Below are 13,997 nucleotides of genomic sequence, written 5' to 3'. Positions count from 1 at the left end.
TTTATTATACCAGACTGCATGGTTCATTAACTTGGAAATAAAAGCAAGACAAAACTATTAGCAAGCCAGCCAAATCTGACCACTAGTAATTTATACTATCCAGTCTGGCTTAATTCAGGGGATATCAGCAAATCATAATACTTAGCAAGGACTAATCGTCATTCATCACATCATTAACAAAATGAATAAAAGCAATCTCCTAGTATTAGATAAAAAGGATTCTTTTGAGCTCTCTTTTATTTTTCAGACCGCAGTGATGACACAATTCAAACCATTCTATGGTTTTTTTCTATGTGAATGTATTTCTGGCACAGTTCCACATTAGACTCATTCTCCTTAAAGCCCAGTATTAGATATCTCTTCTCCTTATCCACTGAGCCACTTGCACAAACTGTCAAGAGGTTGTCAAGAGGCTGAGGACATCACAGTCTGTACGGAGCAAAATACTGCTTCCTTTGCAAATGGCGCCTGGTTTTATCTCAGCAAAACACCAGCTTCCAACCAGTATTGTTAGGAAATCGGAGACCAACAGCCATACGACTCAGGTTGCTGTAAATCTGACACAGTTGGAGGCAAAGCCGTACTGAGTCTTGGGTTCGTTTTCCTTGCCATTGTCCTTTTGGATGCAAATACCTGGCCGTGAAACTATGCTAATTTAATAAATGATATTCAGTGAGCAACACTGTTGGGTTACCTTATATTGGGACCTTCAGAAATGTCATTATTTACCAGTAGCTCTTTCACCTTTATACCATTTCTCCTTCAGTACTGTGCTCTTACTACTTCTGCCTACATGGCGGTTTAAAAAACAAGGTGTGTAGAATATTTAGTAACTTTAGGCGGCATTGAAGGAAACCAAAACCAGCTTAATTAGGCATACAAAAAAAGGCAAAAGACTCCTGACAGCTGGACATGTTATGGGTAGACAGGGCTAGTCAGATCCTGGCTACAAGTTACAAATCCTCCAAAAAAACAGGTAGCAAAGCAATGGGCGAAGCATATTGTTGTTTCCCTTTTTACGCTTTCCTGTTTGGTTTAGGTAGAATCAATAAAGCAGCAGTCCAGGGCTGCTAACTCCCACGCTCCTCCAGCCAAAACCGTCCCCTGTTAGCATTTGTGTTTGGATTCAACATTGAGTAAGCTCTATTTTATTGAATTTGCCTTTGGGCAAAATCCAAGCACAGAAAAGCATAGGCCAAAAAAATTTGTGTTTCAGAATATTCAATGTATGAAAATAGTTGGCTTTTATAGTGGAAGGTGTTTGCCATTCATAGTTGTTACAGTGGTTACTATAAAATTATCTTAAATATTTTGGATAACAGACAACAATTACTGAGTTTTTATTACCTTCAAATCTACCATTTAAAAATATACCTGTGGAGGTTGTCTCTGCTGCAGTTTTTTTCAAAAGTTTTAGAAATCTGTGAATTTCAGCTAGAGGCCTATCAAAGGAGTAAATCGTTGCAAGGAAGAAAATACTTTTTTTTGAAGCCCAAGTTAAAATTTTGCCTGTATGAAAAGAAGAGGTGGGTTAATCTTGTTTTGCTCTTTTTTCTTTTTTACAATTAGATAATCATTTGCACATGCAAGTGTTTAATATTCAAAGTAAAATGCTAACTCTTAGAAAGACAGATTTAGCTAGCAATAAGCACACCGGAGCATCAGACACACTGTGGCATGCTTAACTTGAGAAAGAAACAGTATTTTGCATGCTATAGTGCAGTAGCTTAGTAAAGCAGGATTCTTTATGGTTATGATTGTGCGTGCCTTATTACTTGTTGTCACAGCTAATTCAAAACCTGGGCGTTCCTGAACTAAAAATATGTACATTGAAGGCTCATTCAAAAGGTTTTGCGTTGTCTTGTACGACTTTCTCCCTGGAGGCAGGAGGGTATGAGGATTTATGGTGTGACGTCCTACCCCTGCTGCTCTGCTCAGAGCTGACAAACTGTTTATTGCCATCTCTGGAAGCCGTCTGAAGGACGTCTCTGCTTCCCTGGGTCAATTTGCCCTCACTTTCTGCTGTGTTACTACAAAAATTTTGGAAATCGTCTATTTGTCTGACATGCCAGAGTATGCTTTTGCTGGTCAAAACAGCTGCAAATATCCAAGCTGCATATTTCCAAAAATATTTAAGTAATGCTAGTTCAGGATTGATTCAGCCATTGGCTTTCAATAACATTTCAGCAAACCCTGTCCTAGGGTACAGCTGTATGTCAAGGTTTCTCCCTTCTCTTGGTAATAATCTCTTAACGTAGGCGAGGATGAATGTTGGTTTTGTAAAAGATGCAAGCACCAGATGCCATGTACTTTTTCTGTATTTAAAATATATTGAGTTCTAATGGCAATGTCTGAACTTTGTTGATGATATTTTTTTCAGAGGAATGAATTTCATTCCTTTTTGTTGTCAGCTAGGGTTGTGGAGAATTGGGTACTTACTTAAATGATAAATAATCTTGCTATCTTAATGATTTTGAGTCAAGAATGTACATGAAAGAATTTAAACATTAATAAAAACACGATTATTGGTCCGCAGGGCCAGTAGCTGCTACTTACATTGACCTTTATGACTTTCCTAAACTGTTTTTAATCTTAGTCCAACGAGTCCTGCTTATCATTAAAATACTGATAAAATAGCACTTCACTCCTCGCTTTTCATTCTGTCTCCACTGCTCTCTTTCCGGTAGCATACGTGAAGTTACATATCTATCTTGCAAAGCCATTTTTCAATGCTTCCATTTCTTTTAAGCAATAACTGTTATCTTCATTGCTTAATTTTGAGGATGTGCAGATTTAAACGGTAGAATTTTTCATATTGACTGTACTGATAGGGAACACGTATTTCTTATCCTCTTTGCAGTATGTTTAGGAAATATGATTTTGTCTGCCTTTTTTTTTTTTGGGGGGGCAGCATATTTTGGCTTGCCTTTGTTTTGGAGTGTTTGAGAGTGTATTACCTGAAATGACACACTTCAATAAGTCCGTACAGCTGGTTATTGTTATTGTTTATGTTCCTCTTCCTTTAATTTTTGTAGAAAACTCAGTATGTTGCTGTTTTGCCTCTCAGCCTCTTGCCAGCCAAAGTGGTTAAACTAGCTGAAGCTCATTTATTTTGCACTGAATTCCCCCGAAATAAAATAACCGAGTGTGATTAAAGTTGGGAACTCCTAAATGCCAGAAAAGTAGGAAGCGACAGCAGATGTCACTCGGTAAAGGAGAGCATCTCGGCAGATGGGTAAATATTAAATGTAAAGGCTTTTCCTGACATCATTCAGTTTTAATATGATGGGAGAAAAACCTGCCCTGTCACTAAAATATAGCCAGACAGTTGCTTTGTAGTCGTTTTGGGTACATGACTGGTAACTGAAAGTCGTGCTGGCTGTGGCGCGCCTCGCCGCAGCCAGGGCAGGCGTCAGAGCAGCTGGGCGTGCTGGAGGCGGCTGTAGCTGCTCACAGCTACCTACTTGCGTATTCGCATTTTAACGCTAATAAAAGATGCAAGAAAGAAACTTTGTGGGTCGTTTCTAGGCTGCTAGCTGAGGTATCAGGCAAAATTAGAGACCTCTCTAATTTCGGAGGAGACCGAAACTCGTCCCACGTTGGGGTTTTTTTTCCCTCCTGCGGCGGAGCGTGACGGGTGCCCCAGAGCCGAACCCCCAGCCCTGTGGAGCGCTCAGAGCTGCGAGCTGCCGCGGGAGCTGCCTTTGGGGCAGCTGCGGCTGCCAGCGGTGCGCCTCCCGACATAGGTTCGCGGTGAACGTGCGTTAGCTGCCTTTCTCCTACCCGCGGGTGACGCCTTTCCCATCGGGCCATTTATTTCCTTGCAGAAATAAGCACCCCTGGTTGGAAAACGGTAGCGCGAAAATTGTTTGTGGATGCTAGCGGAAAGTGTTTAGCAGTTTCCGTATCTGTATACACGCGCGCATGCACGCGTATGAATGTATATGTGCATACACGTGTATACACACGCGCATACACGCTTTTCAGTGGGACTGAAGGTATCCGCAGCGCGTGCCAGCAGACCTCAGCCGTCGCGTACCCCGCCGCGTGCTTGCCGGCGGTGCTCACTCGGCAGTATCCCGGCTGATCAGAGCTGCTGTTTAGTTCAGAGCCGCTACTCTGAAATGCGGCGGGTAGCTGAGGTCTGGCCGTTGGTGGCTTGGTGCCCTTTGAATCTCACGTTTGAACCGGGCTGTGAAGCAGACGTTTTAATCTTTGGAGCACGAGTTAGGAGGTAGCTGTTTGTTGAATTGCCTGAGACTGATGAATTATCTGATGTTGGAGAGGAAAAAAGGATTTTAGTGTTTTTAGTTACCCCTCGGGTTGTTTATCATGTTGCCTAGGTTGAATTCTTCAGTCCCAGTTTTTGTTGTCCTGACTGTCCCCTCTATTAATTGTTAAGCTCATCTTTTCTGACAACACCCAGAGGCACCCTTTTATAAACCAAAAGTAAATCTATTACCCTACCTTGCAGGGGTGCCATAAGGCTTAATTAGTGCATTTTTGTGAAGTGTGCTGAGATTCCCAGATCAGCACCAATGTTTGTTATTAATTATAGGCTCTGGTGAGTATATGGAATGATTTCTTAATTTAATTCTCTTTGGGTATCCTTGAAATAACTAATTTTGTAACATCTTTATTCTTTATAATTCCTAGAGCATATTTACTCTTGGTTCAATTAATTCTATGTACATTTTCATATGATTCGCTGTATTTTTATTTCTGGAATTTTTCTTTTCTATATAGTAATATAATAGAACCAGTCTTTTACTATTTCCCTTTAAATAATGCCATGTGGATTACTCTCTAATAAGGAGGTTTTGTGTAAACATTATATGGTGGGATTTTTTTTTTTCCTGCAGTGAAAGATGTTAAGTAATTTACTTGGCTTCCCTTGGGAAATTTGCAGAGATTACATAGCACTGCTGTGATTTATCTTTTCTGCTTTATTTCTGACTCATAAAGCATGCATTATTTTGTGTTTACCTTCAGCAACAGATCACAGGAAATTTCATCATCAATCAAAGCACTTTAGAATACGGAGAAGTGATGATGTTGACATAGGCAAAGTCAATAACAACTTATTGGAGGATCATTTGTTGCTTCGTTGTGTTGTAACGCTTTTAATTTTATTACTTTTCGCAGGGTCGGGTTCATGTCGCTTTAGTTACTCAGATCCCAGCATCGCAGTGTCCTACAGTAAGAACAGTTCTGATGACTGGACTCAGCTGGAGAAGATTAGGTTTGTTACAGCTTTTTAAACATTTTCATGCACTCTGACTCAGTGGGTGTCATTTAAAACTTGTACTTAAAACTTGTTTTGATTGTGAACTTTTTGATTCTCACTTATTTGGACGCTTTAAAATATGATGGGTGAAATTACGGTCGCTAAAACCAATTGCAAAACTGCCACTGGTTTTGGTAAATCAGAATTTCATCCATTGATTATGTGGGTGGTAAGGAAGAGAATGACTTTAGAATTAAAAAGCAACTCTGATAATCACAGGGCTCACGTCCTGTTCAGTATTATATTGCAAACTTCTTGTGGGACACTGGACAAATCAATTTATATTCCTAGTCCCCATCAAGAATTTTTTCCAAAACTCACTGAAATCAGCGGATAACAGCGAACTTCAGACATTTAATGAACTTTAAACTGTTAAAGCATTTTTAAAATCAAAAGTTAGTGAGCACAGTGAAATCTTTAAGGATAAAATGTGAGTCAGTTAAAGTAAAAGTAAAGCTCTTTATCATAGTCATAGGCACTTTTTCCATTCTGTTGCCCCTCCAAACACCAGGAAGTACAGATTCGTTGTGGTCTCCTCATGATTGCTTTGTTCCAGACTATGGAACTAGTCTGCTAGTTTTCTGCTGTGAAACTATGACTGCTTTTGCATTTTAGCATTGCTTTTAATCTCAGCAGGAACAAGAATTTATAATGTTGCAGGTTACTACTTTGGTAGGATAAAATGTTCAATAAAAATATTTTACCGCTTGATACGAACACTTGGCTCCTAACACTTACAATAACGAGAGTATGGTAAAAAATGCCTTGTTTTTTAAACAAACAGGTTTACATGAAAGCACAAAGAGTTATGAATGGGGATGTTAAAATCTTTTATTGTGATATGCGCACCTTTAAAGAGAGAATTGGTATTGGAGGTAGATTCTTCTAAGAGCAGAGCAAACATTTTATTAAATAATATTGAGAAGTTATTTTGTGCATTGGAGTATGTACAAAAAGTCATACAACTGGGGAAGAAAAATTGCAGTGTATATTTAGTGTCCTCAGAGTGGTTCAGTCTGCCTTCCTGCATTACTTTGCCTCTGGGTTTCAGTGTCTCATCCCCCCACTCCTTGTGGACCTGGTTATGATTTCATCGACAAAGGCACAAATGAGGAAAAATTTAAGCAAAACAAGCGATAGTAATCATTACCTCACAGAAACAGAAACCAAGAGTACCAAGAAACCAAGCCACTGGGTACAACAAAGTAGCTGTTCAATACCCTTTTCTGCATTGATGCAAAATGATACGCCCAGACCATAACATCGGTTCAGTCACTCTCATAGCTCTGCGAGCCGGGAAGCTCAGTTGTGATGGTACAAACATAAGCCTTTGAAACCTAAAATCTATGAACTTAATGCATTACACGCTGCCTTAATGTTGACTGCTTGAGCTGTCAGTAGAAAATAGGTCAACAGAGCAATGTCATGCAAGGTAGAGAGGAAGATGAATTATGAAAGGATGCTATTTTCTCCTGTGGCCCTTACGAGTTATGGTATTTGTTTAAATGTGCCTCTGCTGCTTTCACACTGCTAGATGCAGCTATGGTGAATGGTGAGAGAATTGGGGTGAGGTAGCACAGGACAGCAGAACGGTCAGTGTGCAATGAAGGGCAGGTGTCGGTGTGGGGTGTGTCGATGCAAGGAGTGTCGGTGTGATTTCGGCTCTGGATTTGCAGCAGATGGAGAGGGGAAGTTGGTGCTGGGTGTGAACAGAGTCCCCAGGGCAATGAAGATGACATCTCAGAGCAGCGTTTCGGTTGGGGCGGGGGGGGTGAGGAGGAATGACATAACACCTAGCAAGTGTGGGGCAGTTTGTGGGGGCAGGTGCTAGAAAGAAAGACCTAGACTGTACTCTAGTCTTTTGCTTTTCAAAGAGAATCCCTCTGTTTTCCCCTAGAATGAGCAAGTTCTCGGTGCCTTTGTTCCCTGCAAGCTCTGCATCAGCTCTGAATGCAGGTGGCCAAGCTATGAGCCCATCAAGGCATCTCTAGGGCAGAGTCAAGGTAGCTAATGTCTTGCAAACCCCAACTTTGTATCTCCTTGCAGCCTGAGGATTGAATGTAGCTGACTCCCTTTCTGTGTGGGAACACAGCCCACCAGGCAGTATTAATTCTGCTGTTATGAAATTCTAGGATATGTCATTTCCTTAATAGAACAAAAATAATAATTCTCAGCATCCCTTCCTTGCACACGCAGCTCTGTCCTTTCATTGCCCCTGGCTTTTTAGCCTTTGTAGAGATGTTCACACAGGGCTGGGATGAACCTTAGTCCTTTCACAGCTCTGAGGACAGCTTTGGGAAGCAGAGTTCAAGACCCTGTTCATGGCCTAATACTCCAGGTCCTGCTCTCCTCTCCCAATTTCCCAGCACTGCTGCCCCACCACAGGAATAGCAGCAGGGGAAAAACAACCATATTGTTTCTTCTGTATTGTTAAAAGCAGAACATTTAAAGAAAAACCACTTGGACTTCCTCCACCCACAGAATTAGCCTGATGGCAGAGGAGTGGGATTGGAAGGGCAAGTTTGTCAGAGAAAATTCCCAACTTTTCCCTCCTGCCGTTCTGCTCCATCATCATCTATGAGGGAGTGAGGCACCAGAAGTCAGGAGTTTCTTTTGGTGAAAGCTCATGGAAAAGACAAATTTTTTGAGACCCTGTTTTTATCAAATGCTTCCTTAATGCTCCCTTTTTGCCATATCTGCAAAACACCTGACAGGGAGCCAAGCTCAGCATCAAGTATGAAAGTTGTCAGACTGTTTCTTCCTCCTCTCCAAACATCTGCATCCATCTGCGCCTGTTGTCTTAGCTTGCAAGTTCTCTTTGGTGTTGCCTCTGTTCTGACGATGGACGTTGCCTAGCACAGTGGGACTCTGCTTCACAGTATATATATTTTAATATCCACAGAATACCTATCAGCATACTAGGGACATCAGCTGCATAACTGCAGCTCATCTGGTAAATGTGTTAAATGAGGGAAGGAAGTGTTCCTGGCTGTGTCTTAAACCTGACCTAATTCCATACCACTGTTTTTCAGAGCTCCTTCCAATGTCAGCACAATCATCCATATCTTGTACCTTCCTGAAGATGCTAAAGGGGAGAACATACATTTTCAGTGGAAACAGGAGTATGTTCCTGCTGGTGATGTTTATGAAGCCTGTTGGGCACTGGACAACATCCTGATCATAAATGCTGCTCACAGAAAGGTTGTGTTAGAAGATAATCTTGATCCTGTGGATACTGGCAACTGGCTTTTCTTTCCTGGGGCCACAGTTAAGGTTAGTTTGATTTTTCTATGGTTTATTGTTATTAGCATTCTCTCATGTAGAAGACGACGGTAACATCTAGCCAAATTCTGAACAAAGATCTGTGTTTAGGCCACTTCGTCTGTTTGTGGAACTGGGCTCTTTTTGCTTTGTTTTTGACCTCTTCTCTGTCCCCCTGGGCTTTCTAAAACAATGCAACTTTTCTGTCATTACCGAAATCAAATGACAGTTTATAACTATTGTTATGTCAAAGATCATATAGCAGAAAATGGGAAACTACTTCCTTTCAGCAAAACAGTGCAATACTCTTGAAACAAATTCAAGTCTTTCAATTAGGTATTTTGAAAACTATCTATTTGTTTGCCTCAGTGTCATTTGGCTACTACTACCGGTTTTACCACAAACCCTCATAAATGTCAACATTTTCCTACTTTTACTAACTGTGAATATAACATCTCCATTGCAGCATACATACAAGTAGTGGCTGCTCCTAAAAAGTCTCCTTTCCAGTAAAACCTTGTTTTAGTATATGAGATCTAGCAAGATCATAATACCTTGGGAAAAGCTCTGAGGAGTCTTATAAGATTTTGGTGCCTGAGGTTCCTTCAAATGCAGAGTTGTTCAACATCTGGAAATGAGAGTCTCAGTCTCTAGCTTTTTATGTGTCCAAGCAGATAGATAGAACTTGAACAGCAGATTATTTTCTGTTTTCATTCTATTTTTCATTCACAAAAAAAGCAGTTCTGTTGTCAGTGTTCATTTATGATGCTGAGAATGGTTTTGACAATTGCACAGGAAACAGATGTTGAATATTGAGGGTGGTGTGATGTTGGTTATGGCCTCAACCTTCTCCTACACAATCTTATGTGAATGGCCGCCAATTAATCTTTTTAAAAATTAATACTCTTTGCAATCTACTCATAGTTCCTGCGCATTGATTTTTTTTTACTTCGGTAAGACCATTTAAATTGCAATAATAAAATAGTTTATTTCTCATTTATCTAGAGATAGAGTGGTTTTCTAACTCTAAAATTTCATATAGTGATTTTATAATTCATAGTGATTATAAAATCATTATATGGCATTTTAGAATCAAATCATGTCCTGCTTATTTAATGAAGTAATTTTTTGTGCCCATTTCATATTTATTGTATTGTCAGTCTTATCTCTGCATTTTAAAACCCAGTTCACACATGTGGAGGTGTCAAAGCAGAGAAAGGATTAATGTGCCATAAGCACAGTTGCTGCTTCTGAGCTGACAAAGACTAACGCCCCTTGCTCCTTCTGAAACATGCACAAACAGCATCTAAAATTATAGCAAGTAAAGCTCTTTTTTTTTTGTTTAGCTAAACTCTGCCAGTTTAGGGTCAGTACACAGCTATGGTTACTTGAAGGGTGCGGGACTTAAGAAACACAGAGAGGGTCACTTAGCACTTCTAAAGCAGAAATCCCCTTCAGGCTCAAACCTTGCATCAGATAAGAGTGAGGATTCCCCAGCCTCCTTCCAAGGCTGTCCAACCTTTCCTGGACCAGTTAAACTGGTAGCAGTCTGCTCCCCGCTGACATTTGGTCTCACCAGATTAGGCTTAGACTGCGTTCTTCACTGGACTCAGTAGTTATTTTGAACAATTTCAGTGTGCCTCATTTCTCACCGCTGCACTCCTGTGCCTGAATTTCGTTTTCCAAGTTTTTGCTCCCATTTAACTCAAGTTTTCAAGAACAATTTTACCAAATGCAATTTCAACGGATTATGTGATGTGAATTTCGTGTTATGTCAGAACTAAAGCCGTGACTCGCATCAAGATTTACATCATCAGATTCAGTATGAAGACAGTCATAGCTGTGTAACACCAAGAACAAATTTTTTCACAAAGTTTGTGTGCTTTTCAGGGTTGGAACATTATATAAAACTTAGCAAGAACTTTTTATGCTTTGTTTAAAACCTTTAACGTAGCTCTAATCTCAGTTCATCACAAACACATTATGTAGTATGACTAGAAATATGACAGTCTTTGTATGTTGTGCTACCAATTTTACTCTATATTTTAAATGTAACCTGCCATTGCCAGAAACACATCAGATTACCTCTCTTTTAAGTAGCATTTAATAATAGTTTGATAACTTGGCCACTATTAAGGCAAAATGATGGCAGTAGCTGGTGGCACGTCTACATATTCCCAGTATTGCTAAAGCTCTCAGGCTGGAACAATTAATAGAAATAGTGGAATAGAAATAGGAATAGAGAAAAAAAATAGTGGAAAACTCTTAAGAGATTTGTCTAACAGAGTCAGTCAAAGGCATAATATAAATATAATATAAATAATGTTGAACATTGATAGTGCTACAGGGATAGCTTGCATTGAACCTAATTCTAGTTCTCTTTTCCTTACAAGTCCTTTTGGTTACCACATACCTAAAACTTGCCAAATAGTCCTGAAGTTTGTTTAGAAATTCTATATAGTAATTCTACATACTTTTCTAATTAGGTTTTTATTATGGGACCAGTACATTTCGTTGCTATCCTGTGTTACCTCTTGTGACTCTTACCTATGTATTTTCAAAATAAGTTCCCATATTCCATGCCAAACTCCCATTTCATACTGATAGACCTTTCTCTGACATCCAAGCCTGTTTGTGCAATGCAAGTATCAATTCATATCCTCTTGTCCTCTGTCAATTAGTGTTTTAGATAAGCTGGCCTTAGAAATCTTTCTTGAAACCTGTATTAACTCCTTCACTGACTTCCTTCAATATTTTTCCTTATCGGCTTCCTTGACAATGTCCATAAACAGCCACATTTCTGGAGGTTAGTTACTGTCTAACTCAGTGTTGATTGGCATATGCTAAACTGAGGGGCATCGCTTCCTTGGCAGAATTATGCCCTAAAGATAAGCAATTTCATTGGACCAAGGGAGTGAAATATTAAGAAAAACAGGAAGAAACAACAAAAAGAGTTTTTCTAAATTCCTCTTTTTTACTGGGATTATTTTCTGTATTGATCCTTTCTTGCTCACCACCTTTCACTACATAGAATAACTGATACTTGCATATTTCCCAGGCGGAAGCGCGCTTGCAGTCTGAGATATGTATGCTTGTACCTCATCCAGCTGAAAGCCAGCACTGAAGGAAGAGGAAATAATACGTATTTATTTCTGATTGAAATTAGATTGGAAACGGCATAGAAATTCCCTTGTGAGTTTTTATTCTTACTTCTGTACTATACCAACAGGTGTTGTTCACATGGTGGAACCTTCTCAAGGGAGAAGCTGTGGTATATCCAGAGTAGTAAATGAAGCAACCGAGGCTACAAACTTGAGCACTAGCCCATGATCTTGCACACCTTCAGTTGTCATCACACTCCCAGGCTTGGTTTTGACCTATGCTTTCTCCCAGACTTTATGTTCAAGGCATGTGCAGTCAGGGGCCAGGCACTGTTTGCAGTAGGCAGTAGGGTTGACACTACTCTTTTGTTGAGAGGGAGTTTACCCCAGGTGGATGCAAACTTTGCTGTGTCATTTGCTGTCAAGGCCATTACTCATTCTCCCCTAATCTCGCTACCTTTATTGGTTAAGCAGGTTAGAGCACATTGGTGCCCATCTCACCCTTCCCTTGGCAATCCCAAACCTTTTAAGGGAGTTCTTACGGAACACCATTTTGTTGCGTTAGTTGGTGTTGTCAGGTATTACGTTAGTAAAGGCTGACACTAAGGCATGGTTTGTTAGTTGTTTAAAGTAAATGTTGTCATTGCTCGCATACTTATATTCGATTCTACCAGTTTGTTTCCTGTTAGTTCTAGAGCCAGTGGCGTTAAGAACTGCTTATTATATCTGGTACTTTTCCTACCGTCCAGTGGTTACGCTGGATGCTTATCCTGTTGCAAAGAAAGCTACTGTCCTTGTTTCTTGTGTCTTTATTCTTTTATGATGTCTACATTTTTTCTGTAGAAAGCTTACTGTGGTAGCACTTGAGGTCTGTTAAAGTAAATATCAAACTCCACAATTCCAGCAGGTCTGCTGGCAGAGCCATTCAGATTAATAACTCCAAAGTGTAAAGTAAAACGGCAACAGAAACAAAGAAAAGTACTACCGTGAAGTACATATCTGGAGCCTGCCTTAGGTTCTGTGATGGATTCAGTCACTGGAGTTAACAGCATTAATGACAATTATGTAGTAGTCTGTTCACTCTGGTTTGGTGGAACTGGATATCATCTTCTTCAACAAGCACTTGTGGAAACTTGTCTATGCACAGCTTGGGAAGCAGTTTCTCCTCCTTTGCTGGTCTGCTTAAGCTTGGAGCTAGAATTTGATTGTGTTTCTTGCTGCACTCAGGAGCTGGTTGTTACTAGTTTGAAAGCACATGCCTGGTTGCAGACGCAGCTGGACCTGGCTACTGAGATAGGAAACAAGCTGAGAGATAAGCCACTGAATTTGTGTGATTCAGTTCCAAAGAAGACAGTAAAAGACAAGAACGATGCTGTTAGCAAGGCCAAGCAACCCTTAGGAGATTAATTGGATCTACTGGAACATATTTATCTATGCTGGACTGTGTGGAAGGGTGTTGAACAGGATAAATTCCTGAACGTGTTTCAGTATTTCCAGCAACAGCACTGAATGTGAGCACAGCCTTGGAACTGAGACTAGTTATGATGTTGCACTGGTGATTGCGATTGCTGAAATGTGTGAGGCAGATCTACAGTCTGAGTGCTGTTAAACATTTGGGGACCTCAAGACTCTATAGCTAATTGGGGAAAAAGATGAAATCTTCCTTTGGTAATGTTTCTTGGAACTCGACTCCTAAAGAATAGAAGAGTGATCTCATCTTTCAGTGAACACTTTGTATATTATGGGATTTGACCACAAATTGTTGTCTTTTGAGATCCAACATTTGTTAAGTTTTCTAGTTTTCTCCGATTGCCCCAGTCCAAGATTGCGTGTGCAAGCTCAAAAGCAGGAAGGGAACCAACCTCAACAGTCTTACTATTCTGGTCTCTGTAGCCCTTTGGATTACATAAAAAATAGATTTGAGACCAACCCATCTGTCTCTGGAATTTTTCCACGTTTGGGAAAAAGCAGTATATATCATCACAGACAATACAGTTGCAATGCATTTGGTCATGATGTGACACTTCTCAGTGACACTTCTCAGCTTTGAAAAGAGTCAAGTTATAGAACTGCTGTCTCGCACAATAGTTGCAGAGGCTTTGCACTTGGTGGATGAAGATAACAGTTTAGCTGATCAGCCAAGTGCTTACATGACATAATAGCAAAAAAGAAGCTGGTGAGAGACGGTACCATCACCCCCTGACATTTCCTGAAATACTAGCACTTGCCACCCAATGCAGTGCTAAAGTACTTCCAGTTCTCCGTGGAAGCAAACAGAAATTGTCTGTATCTGTTTCTCATCACTTTTGCTCCTTCTGTGTATTCTCTGGTTGGTAAAAGCTGTATAT

At 40.2% G+C, this 13,997-nt stretch overlaps 1 protein-coding gene across 1 annotated transcript in view; it reads left to right on the top strand.

The window, feature by feature from the left end:
• The window catches only part of RELN (reelin), a 294,455-nt gene that overhangs the window by 155,670 nt on the left and 124,788 nt on the right, over nucleotides 1–13,997 (top strand). Inside the window, exons 9-10 of the mRNA XM_068931206.1 lie at nucleotides 5,146–5,242; nucleotides 8,320–8,560. Coding sequence (XP_068787307.1) covers nucleotides 5,146–5,242; nucleotides 8,320–8,560 — 338 coding nt within the window. The remainder of the gene's footprint in view (nucleotides 1–5,145; nucleotides 5,243–8,319; nucleotides 8,561–13,997) is intronic.

The sequence above is a fragment of the Struthio camelus genome, chromosome 1 (genome assembly GCF_040807025.1).
Source record: "Struthio camelus isolate bStrCam1 chromosome 1, bStrCam1.hap1, whole genome shotgun sequence".
Taxonomy (NCBI): domain Eukaryota; kingdom Metazoa; phylum Chordata; class Aves; order Struthioniformes; family Struthionidae; genus Struthio; species Struthio camelus.
Note: the sequence above shows the minus strand (reverse complement) of the source record. Positions and strands in the feature narration are given on the sequence as shown.